The sequence below is a fragment of the Drosophila hydei genome, unplaced genomic scaffold, assembly GCF_003285905.1.
Source record: "Drosophila hydei strain 15085-1641.00,03,60 unplaced genomic scaffold, DhydRS2 tig00000001-arrow-pilon, whole genome shotgun sequence".
In the NCBI taxonomy this organism is placed as follows: domain Eukaryota; kingdom Metazoa; phylum Arthropoda; class Insecta; order Diptera; family Drosophilidae; genus Drosophila; species Drosophila hydei.
The window spans coordinates 13776063-13800756 of NW_022045643.1; the positions used below are offsets into that span (position 1 = coordinate 13776063).

At 40.2% G+C, this 24694-nt stretch overlaps 4 protein-coding genes across 6 annotated transcripts; 2 read left to right on the top strand and 2 right to left on the bottom strand.

Moving 5' to 3' along the window:
* Positions 1-8: 8 nt before the first annotated feature.
* LOC111597514 (protein prune homolog 2) lies at positions 9-2550 on the bottom strand. Its single transcript, XM_023312283.2, has 4 exons — positions 2389-2550; positions 1116-2330; positions 949-1059; positions 9-884 (listed from the first exon to the last, which is right to left on the bottom strand). Exons 1-4 carry the CDS (start codon positions 2391-2393, stop codon positions 764-766), a joined length of 1452 nt encoding a protein of 483 aa, XP_023168051.2. The 5' UTR covers positions 2394-2550; the 3' UTR covers positions 9-763.
* Positions 2551-2854: 304 nt separating this feature from the next.
* LOC111597513 (microspherule protein 1) lies at positions 2855-5119 on the top strand. The gene is made up of 3 exons (XM_023312282.2): positions 2855-3205; positions 3262-4009; positions 4072-5119. The coding sequence occupies exons 1-3, from the start codon at positions 2946-2948 to the stop codon at positions 4801-4803; spliced, it is 1740 nt and encodes a 579-aa protein (XP_023168050.2). The 5' UTR covers positions 2855-2945; the 3' UTR covers positions 4804-5119.
* A 6315-nt stretch (positions 5120-11434) lies between these two features.
* Positions 11435-12190, bottom strand: LOC111597531 (protein dpy-30 homolog). Of its 3 annotated transcripts, none has more exons than XM_023312308.2 (2): positions 12080-12190; positions 11435-12018 (listed from the first exon to the last, which is right to left on the bottom strand). In XM_023312308.2, exon 2 carries the CDS (start codon positions 12009-12011, stop codon positions 11736-11738), a length of 276 nt encoding a protein of 91 aa, XP_023168076.1. In that variant the 5' UTR covers positions 12012-12018; positions 12080-12190; the 3' UTR covers positions 11435-11735. The 3 variants fall into 3 exon arrangements, with proteins under 3 accessions (XP_023168076.1, XP_023168078.1, XP_023168077.1); XM_023312310.2 differs by having other exon boundaries at positions 11435-12021; XM_023312309.2 differs by having other exon boundaries at positions 11435-12026.
* An 8462-nt stretch (positions 12191-20652) lies between these two features.
* LOC111597567 lies at positions 20653-24473 on the top strand. The gene is made up of 5 exons (XM_030225952.1): positions 20653-20753; positions 21668-21752; positions 22342-22498; positions 22753-22874; positions 22937-24473. The coding sequence occupies exons 1-5, from the start codon at positions 20653-20655 to the stop codon at positions 23981-23983; spliced, it is 1512 nt and encodes a 503-aa protein (XP_030081812.1). The 3' UTR covers positions 23984-24473.
* The last annotated feature ends 221 nt before the right edge of the window (positions 24474-24694 follow it).

Genomic DNA, 24694 nt, shown 5'->3' on the forward strand with positions numbered 1-24694 from the left:
ATGGGCTCTGCTTTCAGGGTCGGGGTCGGTGTCGGTGTTTTTGGTGCTTTTGGTTGATAACGATTTGGGCATACGATGCAATCGATGCAAAAGCTTCACACAAAAAATTCAGCTAAACATTTTCAATTAGAAACTCGCTTAATATTAAATTCCGTTGAGTTTGGGTTTTACATTCGTAATAATTTATAATAGTATTTTGCTACGATAAAGAAGGTAACATGTACGGAAGTCTGGTGGTTTTTAGTTGCTTATTTCCTTGTTAACATTATTTAAAAAAACCAGGCTTGTATATGTGTTGTAGATTGTACGGATGGTTATGCGTATATGTATGAATATATGGAACTAAAGCGGAAGCTACATGATTAACTATAACTATGCATTAGTGGCTGCGCAAGTATGTGTGTTTGTATATATGTGGTGGTTAGTCCTAGTTCCTACTTATGTGAGTTTTACTGCTGCTGGTAAAAGCAATCAAAAACTTGTTCGATGTTTGTTGAACGCCGCGAATTAAATTACATAGCACATAGCGAGTTAGAGTACATGGGTTGAGAAAGCAAAATCAAAAGTATCACATAGATTGAGATCTTAAATTAAAGCATAGCAAGAGTTTAAATAAATACAAGACTGAGAGCAATTATTACATTAAATAGATCTATCAGGGAATGCGAAAACACAAATTCGAGCGTGTGTAAATGTTGCGTTGCGAGTGAATCAAGCCTGAGCTAGCAGTTATTCAAAAATTTGAGTGGTACGAGTGTGCAGCTCAATGTCGCTTGGCATCGTATTGCTTAACTTTCTCCGGTATGGCTGCCTTTTCCACAGCAACGTGCAGGCCCAGTTCCTCCAAAGACTTAACATAAATGAGCTTACGCCAAAATTTTGTGCTGTTGAAAATATATAAACAATTTATAGTATGTTATAAGTAAGCTTGCTGACAAGTTTATATACCTGACAAATGGCCGCGCCATCCATACCAAAGACTTGATCCAAAAAGTGGGATGCACCAAATACATGTGCTTCAGACTCTTGCGCAGGCGACGATCGAGCAGTTGATAGCAACTAAAAAATACGCGACAGTCAAATATTTTTTAATGAAAGCTACTTGGATAACTCACCGCTTGAGCCATGGAAATGGCGGCACATTACGTCTACTGGATCCGCCGTGCAGATAGATGAGCACATAGTCATCCGTGACTAGCTGTTCCAGCGTTTTCACTACATACAAAAAAAGATTGTCCATGACGTAGCTGTAGTCCGCACGGGATCTGTCAGGCAAATGGCAGGCGCAGAATATAACAATTGCATTCTGCCCACCAGCTTTCAAGTAACCACCATGAGACAGCACACGCTTGTAAGGTTCAATGACGCGCATGTCAATCTCGCGAGTCCGACCATCTGGCAGCGTGATCTTTTGCCAATTTCGTGAGTCGCGTCGCTCTTCGTCAGCCGTATATTGCGGTAACTCTGAAGCGGTTGCACCTGTATCTGATGCTGCCACTCCTGCGTGTGGTGTGGGCGTGGTTGCCATACCAAAATCATCAAGGTCGTCATCGTTGTCGGGCAACAGCTCGGGGCCCTCGCAGTCGTCATCATCATCATCCTCACCATCCAGGCCATCAATCAGCGAGCTGGATGGGCTCAGAGAGGCCAAATTGTGCTCGATGTCTTCGTCATCGTCGAAACTATGATTTGATATGGAATCCAAGCTGGAAATGTCCTCACCACCAGCTAAGGTCGAGCGTTTTGCTCTTCGCGACGCTTTGTTATTCGCATTGGGCAGCAACGAAACCGATTGAAAATTTGACTCAACAGCAGCCAAATACTGCGACACGTCTACATCTGACTCACTACTCAGCAGGTCTGGGCTATTTGCCCGCAGCAGACTCACTTTCGCGTCTTGAGGCTTAACCCGCATATTGTTTTGTTGATTCAACGTATTTCGTACAGCTTCCGTTGCGGTCTGCTCTGTGCGCGGTACTACATCGGGAAAATTCTTGCACTTGCCCTGAAAGGGCTCTGAATCAGAGTCGGTGTTAGTGGGCGACATGAGCGGGTGGCTATTGGCCAGTGTTAGGGTGCGTTCCGTTATTTGTCGTTGTGGCATCGTTTCGACTGGCAGCAGCAACTCTGGTCGTATTATTCTGTTGTCTAGCATTGACGTGTTTTTGTTTTCGTTATTCTCCCGCTCAACTTCAATATTCGATTTGTTTGGCATTGTGGCATTGGCACGCTCATCGGCAAGCGGCGAAACTCCCGTGGAGTCCGTAGGCGTCTCCGAGATGTCCATTTTGCTCTCGGATTGTGATGATTCCGACTCCGCGTAGTGACAACTACAGGCACAATCGATTAGTCATCACATTCGTCATTATAGTTGCATTATGCACTTACCTCATTGTTTTGTAGCGCTTGGTAAAGCTTTTGCGAATGGTTAGCAACACTGAAATTCTTTAATGCACATATTAATGCAGCGCATTCTTAAGAATAGACATCACATTATTATCTTATTATCAAGTTTCACATCACTACTTTGTTAGCAAACTTAGGGCTGCAGCACAGACTTTCAGTATGTTGGGCACACTTTATTTTCGTACCGATATGTATCGATAGTGTTGCACCAACTAACAGAGATGTGATGTTAACAAATTAACAAATTAAATATTAAAATATTAAATAAAAAACATTTTATCACACAATGTGAGAAATTCTTTCATATAACAATAAAAGTTTTATTGTTTACCTCTTACCAATAATTTAAAAATTTCTTTAAGTGAGGAGTACCTATGTTAAAATACAAATTAATAATGTTATGTGGTGCTGCCACCAAGCAGAATATTGTGTCACGATGGAAGTGACTTATCGAATAGTTGGTATATATCGATTTGTCACAGCGTTACCAGTACTTTCTGCGTCGCAAAAGAAAAACAAAAATATTGCTCAACGAAGCTATGGAAAACACGCAATTACCCACAACAATATCCAACAATGCAGCGCCTGTAAGTGTAAATACGACAATGGCTCCTGTTGTTGCTTCGCACGCAATAGACGTCCCTGCCACTGTCAGTGTGTCATCGACATCTGTCAACACTTGCGCAGCCCCAGCACCAACACCAACAGTATCGACAACAACAACAACGCTTTTGAGTAAAACTCCAATTCACAATTTGCCAATAGAGTTGCTACAAAACGACGCTGCAAAGCGTCGAAGGTGAGTTTGACATTTAAGCTAACTGTAAGCTGTCATTAACTCCAATTGTTCGTTAGCTCCTCCCGTACTATAAAACGAAAACGTTTTGACGACGAAATTGTAGAATACAATCTTACAATACCAACGAACCGTAGCGGAGCCGATCCGAACCGATCAAGTCGACCGCGAACTACATCTCAGAATTATCCTGGGATTGTTACGACTCCAACGTTGCAACAATCACCCGCTCCAGTTGCAGCTGCTGCTGCCGTAGCACCAGAATCGCCTCAAACATCTGGAGCTGAAATAGACACGCTACCCGGTATAACGAGCGTAGCCACTTCGTCAACGCCCGCGACGCCTTTAACGCCAGCCACGCCCACATTGCCACTGCCAACAGTACATACTCCTGTGCAGCAACCACAGCCAAAAGCAAAGCCAGTAATGGAGCGTGCTTTAGCCGCTGAACGTCGTCCACGTCCTTCGCGTCCAGCAAGCAACAAAAAGCCACGGCGCAATGGCCGCCCTCTCGCACAGATGGCCACCAAAGATTTAGGTCGTTGGAAGCCAATTGATGACCTGGCACTTGTTATTGGAATACAGCAAACCAACGACTTACGCATGATACATCGAGGCGTAAAGTTCTCCTGTAAGTTTACCTTACAAGAGCTGCAACAGCGATGGTATGCCCTTCTGTACGAACCATCCGTATCACGGATTGCCGTGTCTGCCATGCGCAATCTGCATCCAGAGATGGTGGAGTCCATACAGCGTAGAGCACTATACAGCGTGCAGGAGGAGGACCTTCTAGGCACTATTAAGAGTGTAAGCAATTAGCTCTCCTTTTTTTTTTTGCTTTGACTAATCTAATGTTATGCTTCTAATAGTCGGAGACCCCCAAGCTGGAGCAGTTTCAGGAGCTGCTGGACAAGAATGCCGCCACGTTCTATTGCGCACGCACAGCTAAATCCCTGCACAATCACTGGCTGCTGCTCAAGCAATACTGTCTGTTGCCGGATCAATCGGTAAAGCCGCTGCAAGGCACCGATCAACCGCTCAGCTTTTCAGATGCTGAGGATCAGTTATTCGATCAAGACTTACAAGAGCCTCGCGATGAGGCATTAGAAATTGAGCTAACACTGGCCGATCGGCGCAACAAACGCGACATCCGTCTGCTGGAGAACGAGCTCTCACGCTGGGGCGTGCTGGTTGACTCAGTACTCGGACCCACGGCCGCCAGTGAATTCGATAATCAAACTCTTGCCTGCTTGTGCGGACGCCTTGTGCGTTATTTGATGCGTTCTAAGGAGATAACATTCGGTCGCGAGGCTAAGGAATGTGGCGTAGATGTTGACCTTTCCCTGGAGGGACCCGCTGCAAAGATTTCACGGCGCCAGGGGACTATTAAGATGCGCAGCAATGGTGACTTTTTCATAGCCAACGAGGGCAAGCGCGCCATCTTTATTGATGGCACACCTCTGCTAAATGGGAACAAGACGCGACTGGCCCACAATTGTACTGTGGAAATCTCCGGACTGCGCTTGACTTTTCTGGTTAACTATGAGCTCATCAATGCCATACGGCAGGAGAGCGCCAAAACATCGAATCCTTTAAATTAAGTCTAGCCTAATGAATACTTTTAGCAGTCGCAATTGTCCCTAACAACGTTGCTGTAATGAATTTCTATTTTTTAATCGTCAAAAAGAAATAAGTTCTAAAAATGAAAATATACGACATCAACAATAGCATAAGCGGGTACTTAACGCCCACTTGACTTGGAAAGTCAATGTGCGCTCGACTTCAATCGAACAAGCTTGCAATCAAGCCAAGCGCCCAAATAGCACACGATACCCGAAATAATTCTATGACCACTTTTTTATATAGTATTGAGCAGGTGCAGATTATGAATAGTTTCTTTAAGCAGACCCAACACTTGGAATATGTGAGCTTACTATAGTTACTAATACTCCAGTTTAACAACAGTTCTTAGATCAGGTTTGTTTTATAGAGTATACAGCAGGCATTAGCGCTTGTTGTACCCTGGCTGAAATGAGGTCTTTGTGTTTTGGTCAATGGTTAGAAAACTCAGATGAGAAATTTGTGCTCCCTTGGTAAATATCAATATCAAGCTCCGTTCAGCTCTAAATGTATACCTATCTATATGAATAAGTAGCCGCTGGATACAGAGTATTTAGAAATATTGAAATGCATCAATTAAAACGGACCTTCGTAGGTTTTCAAGTTTCAGTAATAATATAGGGTATCTAATCTAATATTGCTCATTTCATTAGAGCACGCTTCATGCTTGTCTTGACACAAATTGTAACAGGATTACGTTCTTAAAGCGATCAGTTCTCTGGAGCCCACGCTATTGGTGCGATTTGAGTGCAAACCTCCTACGCGAGTGGGTGCCGAAAGCAGCAACAAATTGAGTTCTTGGCGCGCTATGTCATTTGGCTAATTTGCGACCAAGTCGTAAGCAGCTATTAATTACAGCATAGCTTTTGAAAGTATCTACCAAAAACCATTCTATTCGAATCAGTCGGCGTAAACATAAAACAAAACAAAAAAAAGAAACAAAAGAAACAAATCTGTGCTTTTGGGAATTTCGGATTAATACTGAGACACGCGATTGTTTAAATTATTTCCCATATGTAATTAGAAAGACAAATTTAAATAAAGTCTTTTGTCAAATTACACAATTGTACTTACTTAACTATGTATTTTAATGTGTTCTAAGTGATTCTCATTGTTCTACATAAAATAAATAACTCAGCACGAGGGGATAGTTGTTGTTGTTACTTACGAAGTGAACGAGTATATTAGTTTTGTGCAATGACCGTCCGTCTGTCCGTCTGAAGCCATTTATTACTCTCGTCTGATATACTGTTTAGATTTTCTCAACTGGACTCGAACATTTTTTGGCGTTGATTGAAATTTTTGTTTGAGTTACTGTTAAGATACTCAACAGATCAGACCAGTACAGATCAGAGTATATAGTGTTTTTGACAACTGGTGTAAAATGTTTAGCTCTATTAGTACGTTTATGTTTAGCTCTATTGACATTTGATATATGTATTGTTGGCACAACTGGCATCTAAGATATCGAGCGTGTCGAATCGGAAGAAAATCATATATTCCAAAGTTTTGGAGCAGGCAGCGATTATACCGCGATTGAGTCTTACGAAGTCGATAGCGCCCGAGTGAAACATTCTAAGTAGTTTTATAAATAACCTTGTAGACACACATAAGTCAGTAATGCTAAGTCCGTATGGCTCACAATTTAGATTTAATGAAAACCATAAAGTATTAATAAACTAGCAAAAATAATCAAGTATCCCAATTGAACATCCTAAAAACTGAAATGCTATTGATTATTTGAAATCATCTTGAGCTTAGCGGTCAGTAGGAGGAGCAACAATTCAACAATTTGGCCATATTGATTGGTCACAACAATATATCTACTTGATACGAGACAGACTATGCATACCTTTTACCAACAACAAACTATCCTTAATTCCTATTGTCAATGAGTTCAGGCTTTAACAAAACTAAAGTCTTGATTATGCTACCTCTTGAGCTTCCATCGTATCAGCATTTAGTTAGATTTGGCTCACATGCAGAGATTATTGTAATTATTGGATTATCGCAAAGGTAAGCAAGCCACTGAGCTTTGGCATAGTTCCAATTACAGCTATATAGAGGTAATATGGACATTGCGTCCATTTAAGACCGAAAAGTGAATTCCTTTATATACTTATAATGACAATTTTTTTGACAAAATTCCTACTTTTAAGAGCACTTGATATATAGTCAAGCTGTGCTGCTAATGGTTACAAATTTACGTCTCTCGCTGTTGACTATCGTCAACTGCAGCAGACTTAAGCTGACCTGTTTGAGGCGCCTGCCAAAACATAATTAATTAATGTGTGGCTGACAACACCTGTAACATAATATAGAAATTAGCCGAAACAAAGGGAACCTATGGAGAAAGTTCGATGACTTACGGCAGCTGCGACGACCTTTCTTCGGCGCTGTCTCCTCCATCGCCTCTTCGAACGTTCTTTAAGCCGCGTTGTTGACACTATAAACTAATAAGCTGTCGGCCATGCTAAGCGGCATTTGCGACGCAGTCTCAGACGAAGTCGGAGTCGAGGGACTGGTCAGGTCTGGTCTGGTCAGCTCTGGGGGCCACACGTCGCAAGGCACATTGCAGGCATATTAAAATATAATTAATTGTTGTCACTGTCTATAAAAAGTCAATTTGTTTTCGATAGATCGAACTTTTGGCTATGGAATTTTGCTACGCTTCTTCTTCATCTTCTTTGCAGATCTTCTGCTTTGGTTCAACAACAATTCGAACGTTGATTTGTGTGCATTTTTTGTGGCCAGAATCATCTGCTGCTTTCTTTTTGGCCAAGTTAGCTGATGATGCGAGAGCCAACTAATGAAGTTTGGCTTTGTCTTCATTCTGGTATTGTTGTTGCTATTTTCGTTAGGTTTTTGTAGTTTTGTTATTACATATTATATCTTCACCTGCCTTTGTGCAGTTCAGCGAACTTTTGTTGTTGTTTGTTGTTCGAGATGCTGCGATGTTTCGTTGATGTCGCAACTGCTAAAATTAGTCTGAATTCTCTAAATTATTTTTTCTTTATGTTTTTTTCTATTAGCGTAGGTCATGCGGTTTTTTTTATTTTCTATTTTTTATTTATTTCGTATCTTTGCAAATTTCTTTTAACTGTCAGTGTGCTAGGCCAGCTTAGTTGTGCCTCCAAATGTGGAGCGACGGCGATTTTTTAATGCTCGTTATGATTCTTATTCCATTTCCATGTGTGGGTGCTGGAGATTTTGGCCTTTTGTCTTTAGTTTTTTTGGGCCACAACTTTCACAACCCAACTCATTGGATTAGCTGCATGAGGTCATATCAATGCCCTGGATTTGGCTTAGTCTGTATGCGCCTTACAGTCGATATAACTCAATGAATCTCTCATGCAATGAGCCACGCAGCTTATGTAAAAAGAAAACAAAACTGTCAAAGTCAGATCGCGTGAACAGTTCGTGACTTTGCAGTAATAATGCGAAAAATTTATATGTGAATAATATAAATAAAAATAAATAAAAAGCAATAGAAAGTTAACTTTAAATAATACTGCAGCTAAAATGCCCTTTCCAAAATATATAATTCTGTATATATGAAGATCTTTAGCTGATGAAGTTACCGATGAATTTAATACATTATTCATTTGTTAACTGACTGACTGATGTTTAACGTGCACGGCTTAAAGATAGTTATGGTGGATAATGAAATAAAATATTTTTGTGGAGCAGGGAATATCAGATACAGATGAGAACTCTATGATTACAACTGTGACAAATTTTTCAATAATTTTTAAATAAATTATTATGAAGAGTAAATAATTTTATCAATATTCAACCAGCAATGAAAATGCACTTTAACAAAGATAAGACTTTGTTCTAACAATTCTTTTAGGCGTGTTTCAGGAATATAATATATAATATAATATAATCAAACTTCTACCAGGCAGTGCCAAATCATTTCTTGTTTTATATTCCTACAATTTTAAATTCCAATCGAAATAAGATCTTAACTTTATTTTGTACAAATTAGTCTAAGATAGTATCAGCAGCTCAACAGTAACTATGAACGATTAAAAGATTGTTGTTCTATGAACACAGTTAATCTTTGATAAATTCAAGCTGAGATCGCTTGCATTAATAATCTCAGGTCGATTAGCCACTTCTGTGTGTGTTTTGATTATATCTTAACACTTTAAATTAATTATGTCCCAAGCTTCGTTACAAATTGACAATATTCAATCGGCCAGTGTATTGATTGCTTTTTTATAAATAGATTACAAATTGACGCTAAACGATTTGGCGAATCGATATGCGAAACTCAACTCCTCCTTCTGTCCATCATCATCGTCATCCGAATGGAAACGTTGTCATTCCAATGTTTTACAATGAACAATTTGGCCGCTGGCGTTTTACACTGGGTGCCATAAGTGCACGCACTTGAATTATACAATGTGCAAATATGATAACATTTATAATACTTCAAAGTTGGTCAGCTGTTGTAGTTGTTTGGTATTAATTTTGCTAATCGCGTTTCGATCAATTTCATTTCAATTGTCAAACGCACAACAATGTTGTGTGGGGCGGGGGCAATAGTTGGGGCTGAGGGGGCGTAGCCAGCTGAGTGACACTTTTGGACAGCATGTCGCATGCGTCATGTTAAATATTTAAATTCTGTTTCGCTTGTAACGCATAAACAATCCAAGCACTCGAATTTGTTCCGTGTTGCCTTTTATTTTAGTTGCTCATACGCACAGTGGGTCGCGGCTCTGTGAGCTGCATACTAATGGCAATGGCAGAGACTCATAGTTTGTTTATTGCAGCGCATTGCCAATTCATTTCGGACTGTGCGCAGCCTTAGATTTATGAAATGTTTAGTTTTTCGTGTGATTTAGTGTGAGGAAAATGATATCATGGCAAAGCTGGTAGACTGTGACGTCACAGCAGCGCCCACAAATATTGCAAGCGCTATATGGGCGCAGCTAGCTGCGAATTGATTTGCTTGTTGTTGTTTTTGCAGATTGGTGGCGACTCAAGCGCCAGCCGGCGGCAACAAGTTGAATCAAGCGACAGCCTTGAAATGCGTCGTTCCAATAGACAGCGGCTTCGCCTGTCACTCACCCACGCACTCCACTGTGTACTACAACAACAACAACAACAGTAGCACCAGCAACAACAACCATAATAACAATAACAATTCCAACAACATTCAGCATACTGGCGCCAAAATCAACTACGCTCAATTTGCAAACTCCACTTTGGAGCTTAAGACCTCAAGTTGTTATATGATCCAAGATCTTTTGCAGACAAGCGATTACAACGATTTTGCTATTTTTTAATTAAATTAAGTCACAAGGCAATCGCTGATTGTGGTCATATATAAATATATATAGCTATAAATATCATTTGTGTCTCAGTTTTATGACTCTGTGTGGGTGCATTATTCCTCTATGGCTTATTTGTATCATAACATTATATATGTATGTATGGAGAAACAAATGTCGCTGACTCAAATGTGATTCGCCTATTGATTGATGTTATATTAATTATTTTTCAATATACTATATAATTTACAGCACATTTTTGCCTAATGCAAAGCTTAAACTAAATGCAAATATAATTGCATATATAGAAAATGTTGATTGATTGATTGGCAGAATGATCATTTCCATATGTGATAGATGAGTAACTAGATATGCTTGACAATCTAGAGAGCAAGTACAAGCACTAACATTGCCGTCACTTCTTCAAAAATTGAAATAACAAGGCAAGAAATAACCCTTTCTAAAATATGAAGCATACGATGTCTCAAGTACTGCACTTCAAATTAGAGCGTCAATCAATAAGAGCATAAATTTTACTAACAGCTGGCGATGGGAATTTTGAACTTAAAAATGCGGCAAGCATTTGGAATTAACTTTAATAACATCAGTGCCTAATATAATCTATATATAGTATAGATATATATATATATATATATATATATTGTAAGCCTAGACACAATCGATTTGGCGCGTGACAGTTGCGGGTGGTCAGAATGATATCGGCTTATGGTGTCTGAAAGTGCCCAAGAGTGCTCATAAAGTAGATTACTTCTAACAGCCATGACAAGCAACGGCTTTCAGCGTGACGCCTCAGCCCAGAGTCAACCTCTAGTCGGCTAGTTGCCCCTTTCCCATAGCCAAGAGGCTATGCTTCGTGGCAGTCGAGCCGCCGCCGTCGAGCCGATACGAGCCGAGCTGCGATACGAAGCGCCGAACCGTTTGGCGTTTTGAATTTGAAGTTTTTTAAACCGTCAACTAAAAGCGCTGCGATTTTAGTGGCAGTCGAGCCAGCTGAGCAAACGGACGTGCGAGACGGCGCAGATATCGGTTGAGCAATATTAATTACCAGTCATCATTCACGAACATCGGAAGTGCAGGCGGGGCATCAGCAGTCGACGGAACTAATTAAATTCACTAAAGCAAAAAAAAAAGATTTGTCTATTAACGGCGCATCTTTTGGCGCAATTTTCCGTTCGACTTCAACGCGCTCGGGCGTGATGTCGCTGGCTGCAGCAACATCAGCAGCAGTAGCAGTAGCAACAGTTGCCAAATATCGTGTATACGCACTGCCAATTTGTTCAAAGTAAATGAAAAGTTCGACAAAAACAAATTCTTGTGGGGCAGCAACCGCGCAAATCCCAGCGACAAATTTTAATTTCAATTTCAAAGTCAACTTGAAGTGTGCGTGTTTACATTTATAACTATTGTGCAACAAGAAGTAACATTAAATCATGTTTCAGCAAAGTATGCAGCTGTTAGTGGTAAGTAAGAGGCCCTTGTTTTTTATGGTCAGGAAAGCTCTAAAATGTGTGTAACGAAATATCCTTAATGAAATTCAGCGAATAGCAGCGATTGTCAGCAAACAAAACATTTAAACCTAATGCGTGTTCGGGTTAAAGACTAAAACGAATTCACACAGCTTCCGCATTGAGCTCGTCGCAGCGGTTCTTGTTCTTCAACAAATACGTAGCCAAATAGCTAACAGGATCTGTAGGTCTATCACGAGCCAGAGCCTGCAAGCCGTGCAGCAAAATTGGTGCAACGGTCTGATCCAAATACTGACGCACTGTCAACGAGTTGACATCCGGTCGGGGTTTACGGCAAATGGGCAATGCATTTTGTATCTCGGTAATAGTTGTGTTCGCCATGTCCTTAAACGAGGACTTGGTGGTAAACTCTTCCGACATGATTAACCTGCTGTCCTAAGGTAAAATGAATATCCAAATACAATCAAACGAAGCCAGAGACTGCTTACCGCTAATACTATAAACAATTTGAAAATCCAATACACTTTTTATTTATTTTGTTTTCGTGTCGATGGCAGCTTCAGATGTGTCCGTTTCAAAGGTTATGAAAGTAATGCCTAAGGATTTTCATCGGCTTGAATTGTGAACTTTCACAGCCTACTGAAGCCATACGGTCTTTTCAAGTATTTTCACATCAATATTGATGAAAAAATTCTCTATGAAGCTTAGTAATTTTCGATTCTCGTTCTGTTTTTCTTCTCGATTCAACGGCAGTTTCAGGCACTTTAAATGCTAATTTTATGACACTTCTAAATGGTTCCCACAATTTTGTTTTCTATTTGAGCTGTGGCACTAAATCTATCAGCGTTTCAACTAAGCAAAAATTGCAAAGTCGTTTGTTTTCAGCCGCACTTAGAGACAAGATTTAAGAGAAACGTTGCACTTACGTTAATTTATTTATTCATTTATTTTTATCTCGATAATTGTGAAATTCAGAAATTGTTGAATTGCTAACATAAACGAGTTTCTGTTCTCGTTGCTGTTGTCTTTGTGTTTGCCTAATTAAGCAATTACAAAAAATTAAGATCAAATTGTGTGTTGCCAATTATGACTTTAAGTACTATGCCTTAAGCTGTTCGCCAAAAGACTTAGGCAACAAACTCGTTGACTAGGTGCACATGTAAAAAGGAATTAATTGCTGCCTTAACATAAAACAAGTATTAAATCTAGTTAAATCAATGCCAAGTCATCAATGAATGTAGAATATATTTGAAAGCTGTGTAAAATATATATTCCAATATATTGCAATTTTATACTTAGCTGCTACTTGCTTTTCCTTCACTAGCTTCTGTCGTATAGCTTATGTTAATAAAAGGCTATTGAATAATTTATGCATACTATACGTACTAATCATACGGCAAGCATGCTAAAGTACAAAAGAAAATAAAAACAAAACAAAACAAACGATTAACATATATATTTTTTTTCGCCATAGACAAACCTGTAGTTTTTGACCCATATTAGAGCTGACTAGTTAAATTTGAATATCAAAAGAATTCAGTGAATAGGCAAAAACGTTATTTCTTAACAGTTAGCAGTGGGCATCGGACTTCAATCAATCTTCAAAAAAAAAAAAATAAAAATAAAAACCATGAAAATTTCAACAAAAATCGTGTAGTACGATTTTCTTACGATGAGACAGCAGCTGCTTCGGGCTTCCCCCGATATCGATCTCGGCGCTGAGTTAACGTGTAATGTGCACAGCACAGAGCCGATAGAGAGTGGAAAAATGAAATAACAATATGAAAAGTAGCATGGCAAAGGTCACTGGCATCGTCTAGCCTAAACGATAACGAAAATACAATGGCGATAATGATGATGCTGCTGATGAGTACGTGCTGATGCGTTGAATACGTTGTGCCATGATGAATGTATTGCATATGCTCAAAGATGTGTCAAAGTGTGGTGGGCAGAGAGCAGCACGTGGGCAGGCCAAACCTTTCCCTTGAATGGCAACAAATCAAACAAATTACAGCAGCAATTGCGCAAATTGGTAAGACAAGTCCAAGACTGGTCCAAGACAAGCATTAAAAATGCAAATGAGCAGCTGTAAGAGCCAAAGCAAAGCAAAGCAAAGTAAAAAAGTAGTTTATATATATATTTATATATATGTTTAAAATAGGGCAGCAAAATTAGCGCAACTGAATTAATTAACAACTGTAGCATTTGTTTATGCGGATTACTTGTCTGACCTTGACAGAGGCAGACACAGACACAGAGACAAAGAGAGAGGGAGAGATGGGGACAGTAGCCGGCAGATAGTGAAGCTATCAGGTTGAGTGACAGCAATAAATTGAATAGATTTGCCGTTTCGGTCCAGCAATTATGTAAACTCTCTCAACACTGAGCTTATGGATGCCAGACTATATTTAATTCGCTCATTTCTCATTTCGGCATTTCACAATTACATATTATTAAATATCATTTCAAATGTAACATGCCGCCAAGGCAGCTCGGGGCACTGAAATCAATGAAATTTTGCTTGGCGTTTTGTTTTGCATTTTACGCATAAATTATTTACCCATAAATTTGTGAACGCCCCATAATGAACCTTGATTAAAATCGCATTTCGTGAATAGTCAAAAAAGCCCACCAAAGTAACAGCAACATTATTTATTTATTTTTGTTTCTTCAACAATGATGCTGCAATTTCTTACTTTATTGACTGACCCAATTGCCTAAAGTGCGGCTAATGTAAAAGACTCAAAGAAATTTTTGGGAAATGCCAAAATCAGAACAAAAAATAAAAATTGAATTCTAATTAGTTGGTTCACACGCCTGAGTTATAAATGGAATTTCTCACTTAACTCAGTGAGCTGCACAATATTTGTAGCCAATTTGCCAAATTTTAATGGTGCTTCAAACAAATTAGCCACAGCTGCTGCCAAATGTTTATGGCCACGTTCAAATGCATGAATTACGGGTCAAGCCGTGTCCGCCTGAGTAATGTGGGAAGATGACGCGCTTGGAGTCGACATTTTTGGGTAATTTGTGGAGCACTGAAACTGTTTTTGTGCTACCTGAATTGTTTGAGATCATTCAATGTGTGATGAAAACGCGAATAAAAAAATGATATAAAATAAAACATAAATTTGATAAAACACTCTCAGTGAATAATTAATTACTGTTTAATAAATAGAAAGAAAAGTACTTAAGCGTTCTTAAGTTGAAGTTTCCGAATGTGAGTTACTCTGAACCCGATCATTAACCCTATTGTCATTATGACATTGTGATCATTGTCAGCATCGGCAGCAATATCATAATTATTTTCATTCGAAATGATAATTATTCGATGATGATAATTAATATCATAGATACTTTCATTAGCATCACCATTATTAACATTAATATTATCATCAACATCATCATCATCAATATTATTATCATTATTCCTGCATTGTTATCATATCATTATTATCATTTCATTGTTAACATTGTTCTAATCATCAACTTCATTATCAAATCAATAATAATATTATTATCATCCTAAATATGATCATTGTTATCATTATCATTAACATCATATAAATCTTTAACATTATTACCGTATTAATAGCCTCATCATCATTAACTTCAGTATTTCATACGTATATATATGTCAACATCATTATCATGTGGTCCGAGCTGCCTCCGGCTAGCCCAATGCAGTGTCTCTAAAGTCCACTTTTACAGTCGATTGGTATCGGTTTAATGTATCGAGCAATAAAAATATGAAGCTGAAAAGTATAATTAAAGTATATATATAACAGAGAGAAGTCTATACCACAATAATATATATATGTATAGAAATACCTCTGTTACATACTTTTCCACTCAAGAATTATACCCGCCTCAGTTATTTAGAGTGTAAAAAGCACTAAATGGATAATTTACCTGTTCACATGAAAACAACATTTTGTTCTCATTTAGCACTTGAGTAGGTGTAAAATGCTTTGAACATATGAAGCAAGTGAAAATGCCTTAAACTGATTGGATTAGACTATTCAATACTCTCTTCATCGTGGAATTATTAATTATTTATTATTTATTTTATAGACTTTGTAGAAAAATAGAAATATCTTTAATCATTAATTTAAAATATAAATTAATTTTTAATTTATTTTTTTATTAATTTAACTTTTAAATTTAATCTTTAATCAAATCTTAAATATTTTTGTACTTTCGACATCTAAAAATATAAAATCCACATTAAGTATTTTAGGAATTTACTCTCGTGCACATATGTCAAATATTCAGAGATTTATATTTAAAGGAAGTCTGTCATGTTTGTTGTTTCGACTTATTATCATTATTGTATCTTGGGAACAAAAAGACATAGCTGCACTTTGTACTTAGACTTCAGATTTTTACATTTTCTGTTGGCATAATTTTCCATTACTATGCCTGTATCTACGACTCACGCCTTGTCACACTTCTGTCTCAAATATTTCAGCGAGAACAACTGACAGCCCCAACTGGAAGTTGTTAGAGTGCAAACAAGACAACCACGCGATGCTGTGTCCCTGTGCCCACACAGCAGCACAGTGTCGCCAGATAGCGGGTTAGCTCTTGCTGGCTTGGTTTATCAGAGAGTTATATCCAAGGTGTAGCCCACGCATCCACAAATGAGTCTCTTTGTGGTGCTTGACAAGCACAATGGAAATGATCAAACTGAACAGCCATTAAAACTATGCCAAAGTCACGCTGTCGTTGGCCCTTTGGAAAGTCAAATAAAAAAACAACCAAATACCTGCATTATCACACATTGCATTTGGCTGGCAAATAGTTTGGCGTTTTAATCAGTGGCTTTGGTATTTGACGCCGCGGCGTTTTGCATAAAATGCAGCATTGCTGACACAGTTCACGGCTCGGCGCCCAGCCCAAAGCAACAGCAACAGCAACAGCAGCTTGTAAGCGCTGCCAAAATGCTTTTCCCACATGGTCTTATCTGTGAGATACTCATACGTGCATGCATATGAAGTTCATTTACACGCAGCTCATACACCGAGTGGCAAAAGCGGCCCACGCCCCCGCCACAGCCGCCCCGCCCTGAGCTGGCCAATTACTTTGATTAATTTGGCTGCTTCTTTTTGATTTTTTGTGTGTTTTGTGGGCAAAAGCAAAAACCTAAATAAGCGAGGAGAGAAATAAAACACCATTGCATAGCTTACAATGTACATTGACGCCACTAAGTAACCCACAGCAATTATGAAATACGTTTTAGCATTTTAGCCAGGCACCAAAAGAAGCATCCAACCTGGGCAAACAATGCAAGTTGCATGCCCGCACGCCGCTGACAATGAAAAAAGCTTTATACAACACGAAATTAAAACACGATCGCACATCGAACATGGCCAAAAGCAACAATAGCAACAACAACTATAACTACAACAACGCCAACCGTAGCTATGCCAAGTTGCATTGGGCCATGTCGAAGCTGAGCTGAATTTAATACAATATATTGTTGCCGTTGTTGTTGTCTTCCTTCGTGCAACTTTCACTCTCTTGTGGGGCCGAATGTCACGAGCGCGTTTAGTTTTTTTTGGCCACAAAATGCTTGGACTTGGACTGTAACCCACTTGGAACACTCGCAAATTGGAGCAGCCAAGTGCAGCGCCTTAAATGCGGAAACTTTGCAAAATGCAAATTTTCGAGTTGCCAGCCCACAGCGTCAAGGCATTAAAGCGCTGATGCGTTGCAACTTAAAAGAATCGGCACGCATTAAACGAAAAACTTAGGACACGAACTTGTCAAACCCAGGCGTAGGTAAGCTATTGGTGCGTGCAAGTGTCACTGCTGACAGCTTCTGCAACATATTTGGTGAACGTCGTATGTGCTTTATGGCAATATATTGTCTAGTCGGCTTTCCTTTGATGTCCACTCAGCCAATGCCACATTTTCTTGGCCTTCAAATTGCTTATAATCATTTCTGATGAATCAGTGCGGCGCTGAGCAATTTTTATGCCTTTTGGGCGCTTGCTAAGCATCGGCTTCATAGCTGGCTGCCTAATTACAAACGGCCTTCATGCAGCTCGCAGCTGACAGCAGACTACAAGCAGCTGACTTTATGGTGGGCGCCCAAAGATTACATAACATTTCACGGCTCGAAAGATTTTGGGCGCGCCACCTACAATTCTATCCGCATTATGCAATTCCATTAAACGGCTACTCAACGATATTCATAATCTAAAAAGCAAATCCATTAAGCATACGAAAACAAAAAAGTGAAAAGCTTCGGAAGCGCGTGAAAAACTTAACCGCCTACGTGAGCTGCCCAATTGATTCTTATGAGCAACGTAGCTGACCTTGTCGCCGTGACGAAAACGCATAAAAGTCATAATATTTTTTATGGCTTATTATTTATGATGCATGTACAATTGTTTAACAGCCGACTGGCATGTTTGCATGCCAATTGCATAATTATTGTACAAAAAGTGCCATATTCTATTCTGTTGTTTAAACAGACAATTGCGTGACTGACACGCGCATCGAGCCTGCATTGTGGGTGTTGTGGGATGTTAGCGATCGCATTCAGAGTGGAACAATCACATTTCACTCATAATATTTACCGAGTATTACACGTAAGCGCCATTTCACACCTCATGCATGCCACAGGTATTACGCATTTGGCAAGTTCCACAAAAATGGCTCAAAAATGATGCAATGCCGCCAGCGCCAGCGCCAGCGACAGCGACAAATGCTAGTCAAACTGTCTGAATGCAGTTTTGTTCGCAATTTGTTAAATGATCTATGGCAGTCGCGCAGTAACAAGCGACAACAAAAACTACTCCGAAAGAAAATAGTCGCATATGGCATGACGAATTTGGCATGCCCTTACAAGAGATTGTGCATTGAGCACTTTGTGATACTTAAATCAAGATTTCAAAGCAAACTAGTAGCGACTCTGACTCTGACTCTTGGAAAAACAGTTTGTCTTGTGCTTCACAGTCAAACGATTTTGTAATATTATTCAATAAGTTTTCATGCAAAGCTGAAAGGTAAACACTTCTTAAAAGATGCTAAGACCTTTGCAAATAAATCCGCTCGCTGAGCATTGAAAGCCAAGCTTTTTGTATAGAGTATTTGAGTGCAGTCAAACCATTTGCCTGCTGCCGCTGAGTGCGTCGGATGTGATTTTATTTATAGAAATTAGCAAATGTGTAGCCGAGTAGCAACAGCTGCCAAATGCAAATGTCGAAAACTGGGTTACCCCGAAAGGGGTTTCAATGCAGCAGCTACTGCGATGCAGGTCAGTTTTGAACACTACTAACAAGACGGGCGGACGCTGGCTCAGAAGCGCGTGGTTGGAGTCGCTTGCTTTGAAAACATGTCCCAACAAATCAAACACCAACACACATTGTTAGCATTTATTCTATTTAAGTTGCCAAATCATATTTTCAATTGAAATTCTAGCAATTTGTATCGCAACGCTCAATTGTTGCTGCCTCGAGAAACAGGAAATGGCAGCACCAAAAACGTTGACCAAAAAAGGCAATCAATTTTTGCAGTTACGAAAAGTCAATCAACTAACGAAACTTAATACAAATTTATAGCGGCTGTTTTTTTTTTATTTTTTGGTACTGCTGTTGTTGTTGCTGTTGCTGTTGCTGCTGCTCCCACAGTAATTTGGCCAATGCTCGAAATTTGACGGCGGCCTGTCAGTAGCTGCTCATAAGCTCACATACTCAGAGACCCTCTGCTGTGTTTGGTGTGGGTGTCTCGTCGAAATGTGTAATTCAATAGGCAAGCAGAGTCCCTCGCTGAGTCGTTCCGTTTTATTGTGTCTGTGGCGCACATTCTCGGAATCGATTGTGTCCACTGAAATGTTTCATTAATCGCCACATGTTAATATAGAATTTCATGTTGTCCGGCGCATTGTTTTGTGGAATTTGAGCAATTAAAAATTATTATTTGCTTCATTGGCTCGCCGATATGTTTGCCACTGCTCAAATGCCGGCGAAAGCCGTTGTAATTGAGAGAAAATCTCACAAGTTTTTAGCTAAACATATGGTTGCCTTAATCAGTGTGTGACTAACCAGCAAGCAAACCAACTGATTCCCACACGCCTACAAACCCACAAAAGCCACAAAATAAAACAACAACAACAACAACAACAACAAATATAGCAACTGTAGTTTTGCATGCTATGTTACAGGTTTGTGTCTTAAGTCATTTATTTTTATTTTGCATGCGCTACACTTACCCATTTGCTTAGCGCTGATTCCAGTGTTTTGGCATATTCCAAGACGGAAGCGGCAACATATTGTGATTAACATGATTATACATATGTTTATCAGTCAACTCCAGCAGACAGTGTGGGTTGTCTACGTGTATACATAAGTATATATATGAGATATAGGTCTTTCTCTACACATGCAGATGTAGGGAAAGGCCAACATGAAAGGCTCGCCGTCATCGCTATAGGTGTGCTTCGATCATTAATAGATTGAAAAATGTTTGCTAGTAGAATGTATGGCATACTCAAAATCGCAAGCTGCGCTATAAATTCTCCGATCATTTATCATAGTTTTATTTGCTTTTTTATTTTTAGTTTCATAAATTTAGAGCGCTCGCATAAGTATAATTGAAGTGATTTTTAATTAAAAAAATACAGCACTGAAGGTCAGTTTGGGGCAAGGCAACACCCGAGGGCCGAGGGCACTCAGATATAAAGAGATAGTTGCTTGGCTATTTGGTCTCTGAGACACTCACAAATTGCAGCTTGCCCGAATTGTAGAATTTTTGGGGCCAGGCAGCTAACGGGGCGAATGGTTTTTGTTGTTGGCTGATGCTTGAGCTGCGTAAATTATGCCAAAAAAAAATATAAAAAAATTGTTGCGCAACAGTTAGCGGGCTTTGTTACCATTTCGACCAGCAGCAATAACAATAACGTAAACAAAAAGCGGCACTTAAATCTCGCGCCAAGAAAAACGTGATTTTCCACTTTTGATTTTTTTGCTTTTGTTTTTCTTTTTTAAGGCGCGCTCGCGCCCAAAAGGAGTCGCTTGACTCTTGTGATTCTCACGTAACCAGCGCCAGCAACATGCGGCAAGCAGCCGGCAACATCACCGCCACTAACAACAACAATCACAACATAAACACATGTTGCCAGACTGTGGCTGGAGCAAACACCAACGCCAACCGGTTGAGTAACTGCGCTGCCAATTTGGACTAAAATTTCTTCCAGATCTTTGCTCTCGCAGCTGAAGTGGTTTGTGGCTGTTGGCACTTTTACTCTCGTTGTTACCATAGCCACAGCCACAACGACTCAGCCGTCCGTCTGCCGTTTTAGCCCCATAACGGAAATGGCCATAATAATTTTTGCACAATTTATTACGTTGCGTTAGCAAATCAAATAAATTTCTAGCTGTGTAAATCGCTGTTGATTGACTATGACGCTTATGCGCAAATATTTAAATTGATTGTAATTGAATGGGAATGGGGACTTTTATTTGCGATCTTTAGAAAGTGGCTAAGTATTTCGGCATGTTCATATGTGTATATATTTTGTATCACTCACTCACCGTGGGGCATGCTGATGTAATTTCTTCTGCATTATGTGCATGATTAATGGCTGCATGTGTATTTATAAGGCATGAGCTGTGATTCACAAATTCAATTGATCAAAACGCTAATTCAAAGAAATGAATTACAAATATTTATAAATTATGTCAGATATCTCCCAAAAGGCAATCGAATGTTAGCAAAAAACTACAAAGCCAAAGCAATAATAAGCAAAGCCCGAAAATTAGTTTAAGAATACGAAACAAATTTCAAACTCAGTTCAACTCGAGTTCAGTTCGATAATTCCAAAAATACCCAAGTAATTTGAACTCAACTTTGTGTAGAGATTTATTATTCATATTTACAACCCACAATACAAGTAAATACGAAACGAAGCCTGTCATAAGGCGACACCTTAAAAAATTACATTTTTAAACAATAATTAATTAAAGCACAATAAATAAATAAATACAGACGAATGCGAGCACGAATCGGGTAACAAGCACAAAATTATAATAAAAATGTCAGCTACGAAAACATTAGCTTAATTGAAGCGCACAAACCACAATCCGCAGTGGCAGACGCCTACATAGCCGCCGTGACGACGCACCCGGTCGCTGCCCCCATCGAGTGGCAGTTGTGAGTAGTTTATGACTGCATGCTTAGATAATTGAAGCGTTAAGCTGTTTACGTGCGGGTGGCAGCATTAGAATAATTGGCAAACGAATCTCAATGAGCCAATCGCGCCAAAAGGCAACAGAACGACAACCTTGTCCCTGAATTACAAGCATTATAATTTCTGTGCCGCATGGCGTATACGCAACGTGTGTGCTCTAACCGGTTCGACTCGGTTGCCGTTCGGCAATTGCAAAAGAAACACTTTCACAAGCCACATTTCCGTTCGCAACTTGTTGCTGCGTTGCATTGGGTTGTGCAACCGTTGCGGTTGCATCTCATCATGTCACCTTGACTCTGAAATTGAAGTGCAGCGATGACTGCACGTTTTCGGCCAACTTAAGTATCGCCAACAGCTACCTGTCGGCATTTATCTAACAGTTATTGCTGGCCACGTTTGGCCAGATCCACATGCATTTCTAGCTGCCATTACCAGCGGATATGCGGCTATTGCCATATGCCATTAGTCAAACTACAAGAGCAAGTGGCAAGTGGCAAGTGGCAAGTAGCAAGTGCCATGTTACTGACCCCTTGTCGACAATTTTCATTGCAGCTGGCATTGGTAGCGTTGGCAGCAGCCTCGTGGGGCGATGCGAGTCAAAGTCAGTACCACATTCAAACGGATGAGGGACCTGAGAGATACTTCCGCTTTCAGACCGACAACGGACAGTTCCGCAAGGAGAAACGGCTGCAGGACGGCACAGTCATCGGTAAGTCCAAACTAAGAAACACTTATTAACGACTAGTTGGTGATTAGTTAAATCAACACTTGCTCAGTAAATTTCTCTTCAGAGGAAACATGCACTTAAACTTAATTTAGTTCGCTCATGGAGAACACTTTCATGCCGAACTGAATTAAAAATTATAGAAAAGAATCCATCAAGGTATTAAGCTACGCATATCTAAGAAAGTTCTTCACACTTAAGAATCCAAATCCTCAAATTTGTGTTACTTTATTTTGCAGGCACCGAAGCCTGGATTGATGCCGCTGGCTTTTTACGGCAGAAGGATTACATAGCCGATAAGGAAGGATATCGTATACTTAAATCCAAGACTATCTTTGTGGGTCAGAACAGGGGCATTGAGGTAACTATTTAACGGTACAGAAAACCCACAAAGAGCAGCTCCTATTTATTGGCCATTTACAGGAGGCAATCAAGTCCACGAAAACAGCGCCAGCTCAATCTGGCGTTCTGGTTGATGGCAATGTGGGTGGTAATAGCGTAGCTGGTGGCTATCGGAAACATGGCTATGGCTACAGCAGCACTAGCACAACCACCACGACCCCAGCACCATTGTATAGCCCACCGAACTTGGCCACGGCAAATCTGGACTCAGGAGTGGGTAAACTTAACTATCTGCCGCCCGAGCAGGCAGCCAAGATACAGCCACAAACGCAACTAGGATTCGACCACTATCCGGATGAGCTGCCGAGAGCTCGCGATCAATTGTTGGGCGGAAACGTGCACATTCAGCCCAACGCAGAGCCGCTCGATGACATTAATGCAATCAACGTGTACGACGAGGAAGCTGATCATGGCTTTGCACCGGGTCGCTTCGCTGCTGTGATTGGCTCAACGACGCCGCGTCCACCTCTGCTTGTGCCAGAGCTGTCCATGTTGCCACCTCTGAGCTCTCAGCACAGAAGAGCTCGTCCACGCCCAACGGCCATTGGCATCGTGTCCACGACTCCTGCGCCCATTGCGCAGCAGGATCAATTTGTTTATTCAACACCCGCACCTTTCGCTGCGCCGCCTTCCGTTGCTGATGCCGGCTATCATTACGCGCCCACAGCCACAGCCCCACACAATCCATATGGCTTGTACACATCTAATTTGCCTTTGGATGTGAACGCATTGGATTCGGCTTTGTTGCCCCCATTGCCGAATCGGGCGTACCGACGCCGACTGCGTCCGCTGCACAGCAACAATCTGGATGCCACGGACTATGATGGTGTCAGCGTAACACGCAACGGATTCCGCTACGTGCTGCCCAAGCAGTATCACGAGGAAGCCCAGGTCGATGGCAAGCAGGCGGGCAGCTTTGGCTATGTGGATCCGTTCGGCATACGCCGTGTCGTCTACTACAATGCATCGCCCGGACGCGGCTTCGTGCATCGTAATAACAATCAGTATGTGGGTGCGAATGGAGCGCCCTACGACGATCCCGGCCCATCGCAGCTGGTGAATGAGTAAAAACGTTACAAGTATCCTTGTCATAGCAGTTAATCAATACCAATCCGCAAACTGCCCCCTTCCCCCACAAAGCACCAAAACTAACCGAACAGCCTCAAGTTTAGGAACAGGAAGTCGTGCCTCCTCTGAATGGTACTCACTAAATGAAAGCATTTTCAAATATTTTACAAACTTTAGAGTGAATACCCATCACTTGTTAATCTGTATATAACCACGCTTTAACACTGCTCTCAAACACACGAACCACATAACAAACAAAACGAATATCTGTGTTAATTAATTTAATACTTATATATTTAACTTAATTTATGAATAATCCAATGTGCAATTCGCGCCTAGATTTAGTTAGACTAAACCTTCATTAGGGGCACTCGCTGTCGGTGCAGTAAGTGAAAATAGTTTCATGTATTAATCTTGCCATATTAACAACACGTAAATAAACACAAAACAAGCTAAGCACAGCAACACCCACACACACACACACACACACGTACACACGTAAATAAGCACACCTAGATTTTAAATCAATGAGTAATTTCTTTGCTAATAGTTGTTCATTATGCAAATCTTAGAACCAAAAGTATCAAAATATATTTCTTTTTTGTTTTTGTAATTCGATTTTTTAGAAATAATGAGCACCCGTTGCCTAGAAATTATAGCAATAACGACGAACATTTCTTGTATAATATTTAGATTTACAAGCGTAAATAA

Excerpts from the sequence above, each read along its gene's own strand:
- LOC111597514 (XM_023312283.2), bottom strand. Across the intron at positions 1,060-1,115 it reads CCATTTCCATGGCTCAAGCG|TTGCTATCAACTGCTCGATC; the intron begins GTGAGTTATCCA and ends CGTATTTTTTAG. Across the intron at positions 885-948 it reads ATGGCGCGGCCATTTGTCAG|CACAAAATTTTGGCGTAAGC; the intron begins GTATATAAACTT and ends TATTTTCAACAG.
- LOC111597513 (XM_023312282.2), top strand. The coding sequence starts at position 2,946 with ATGGAAAACACGCAATTACCCACAACAATATCCAACAATGCAGCGCCT. Across the intron at positions 3,206-3,261 it reads GACGCTGCAAAGCGTCGAAG|CTCCTCCCGTACTATAAAAC; the intron begins GTGAGTTTGACA and ends ATTGTTCGTTAG. Across the intron at positions 4,010-4,071 it reads TTCTAGGCACTATTAAGAGT|TCGGAGACCCCCAAGCTGGA; the intron begins GTAAGCAATTAG and ends TGCTTCTAATAG.
- LOC111597531 (XM_023312308.2), bottom strand. The coding sequence starts at position 12,011 with ATGTCGGAAGAGTTTACCACCAAGTCCTCGTTTAAGGACATGGCGAAC.
- LOC111597567 (XM_030225952.1), top strand. The coding sequence starts at position 20,653 with ATGCGGCAAGCAGCCGGCAACATCACCGCCACTAACAACAACAATCAC. Across the intron at positions 20,754-21,667 it reads GCAAACACCAACGCCAACCG|CGCACAAACCACAATCCGCA; the intron begins GTTGAGTAACTG and ends GCTTAATTGAAG. Across the intron at positions 22,499-22,752 it reads GCAGGACGGCACAGTCATCG|GCACCGAAGCCTGGATTGAT; the intron begins GTAAGTCCAAAC and ends TTTATTTTGCAG.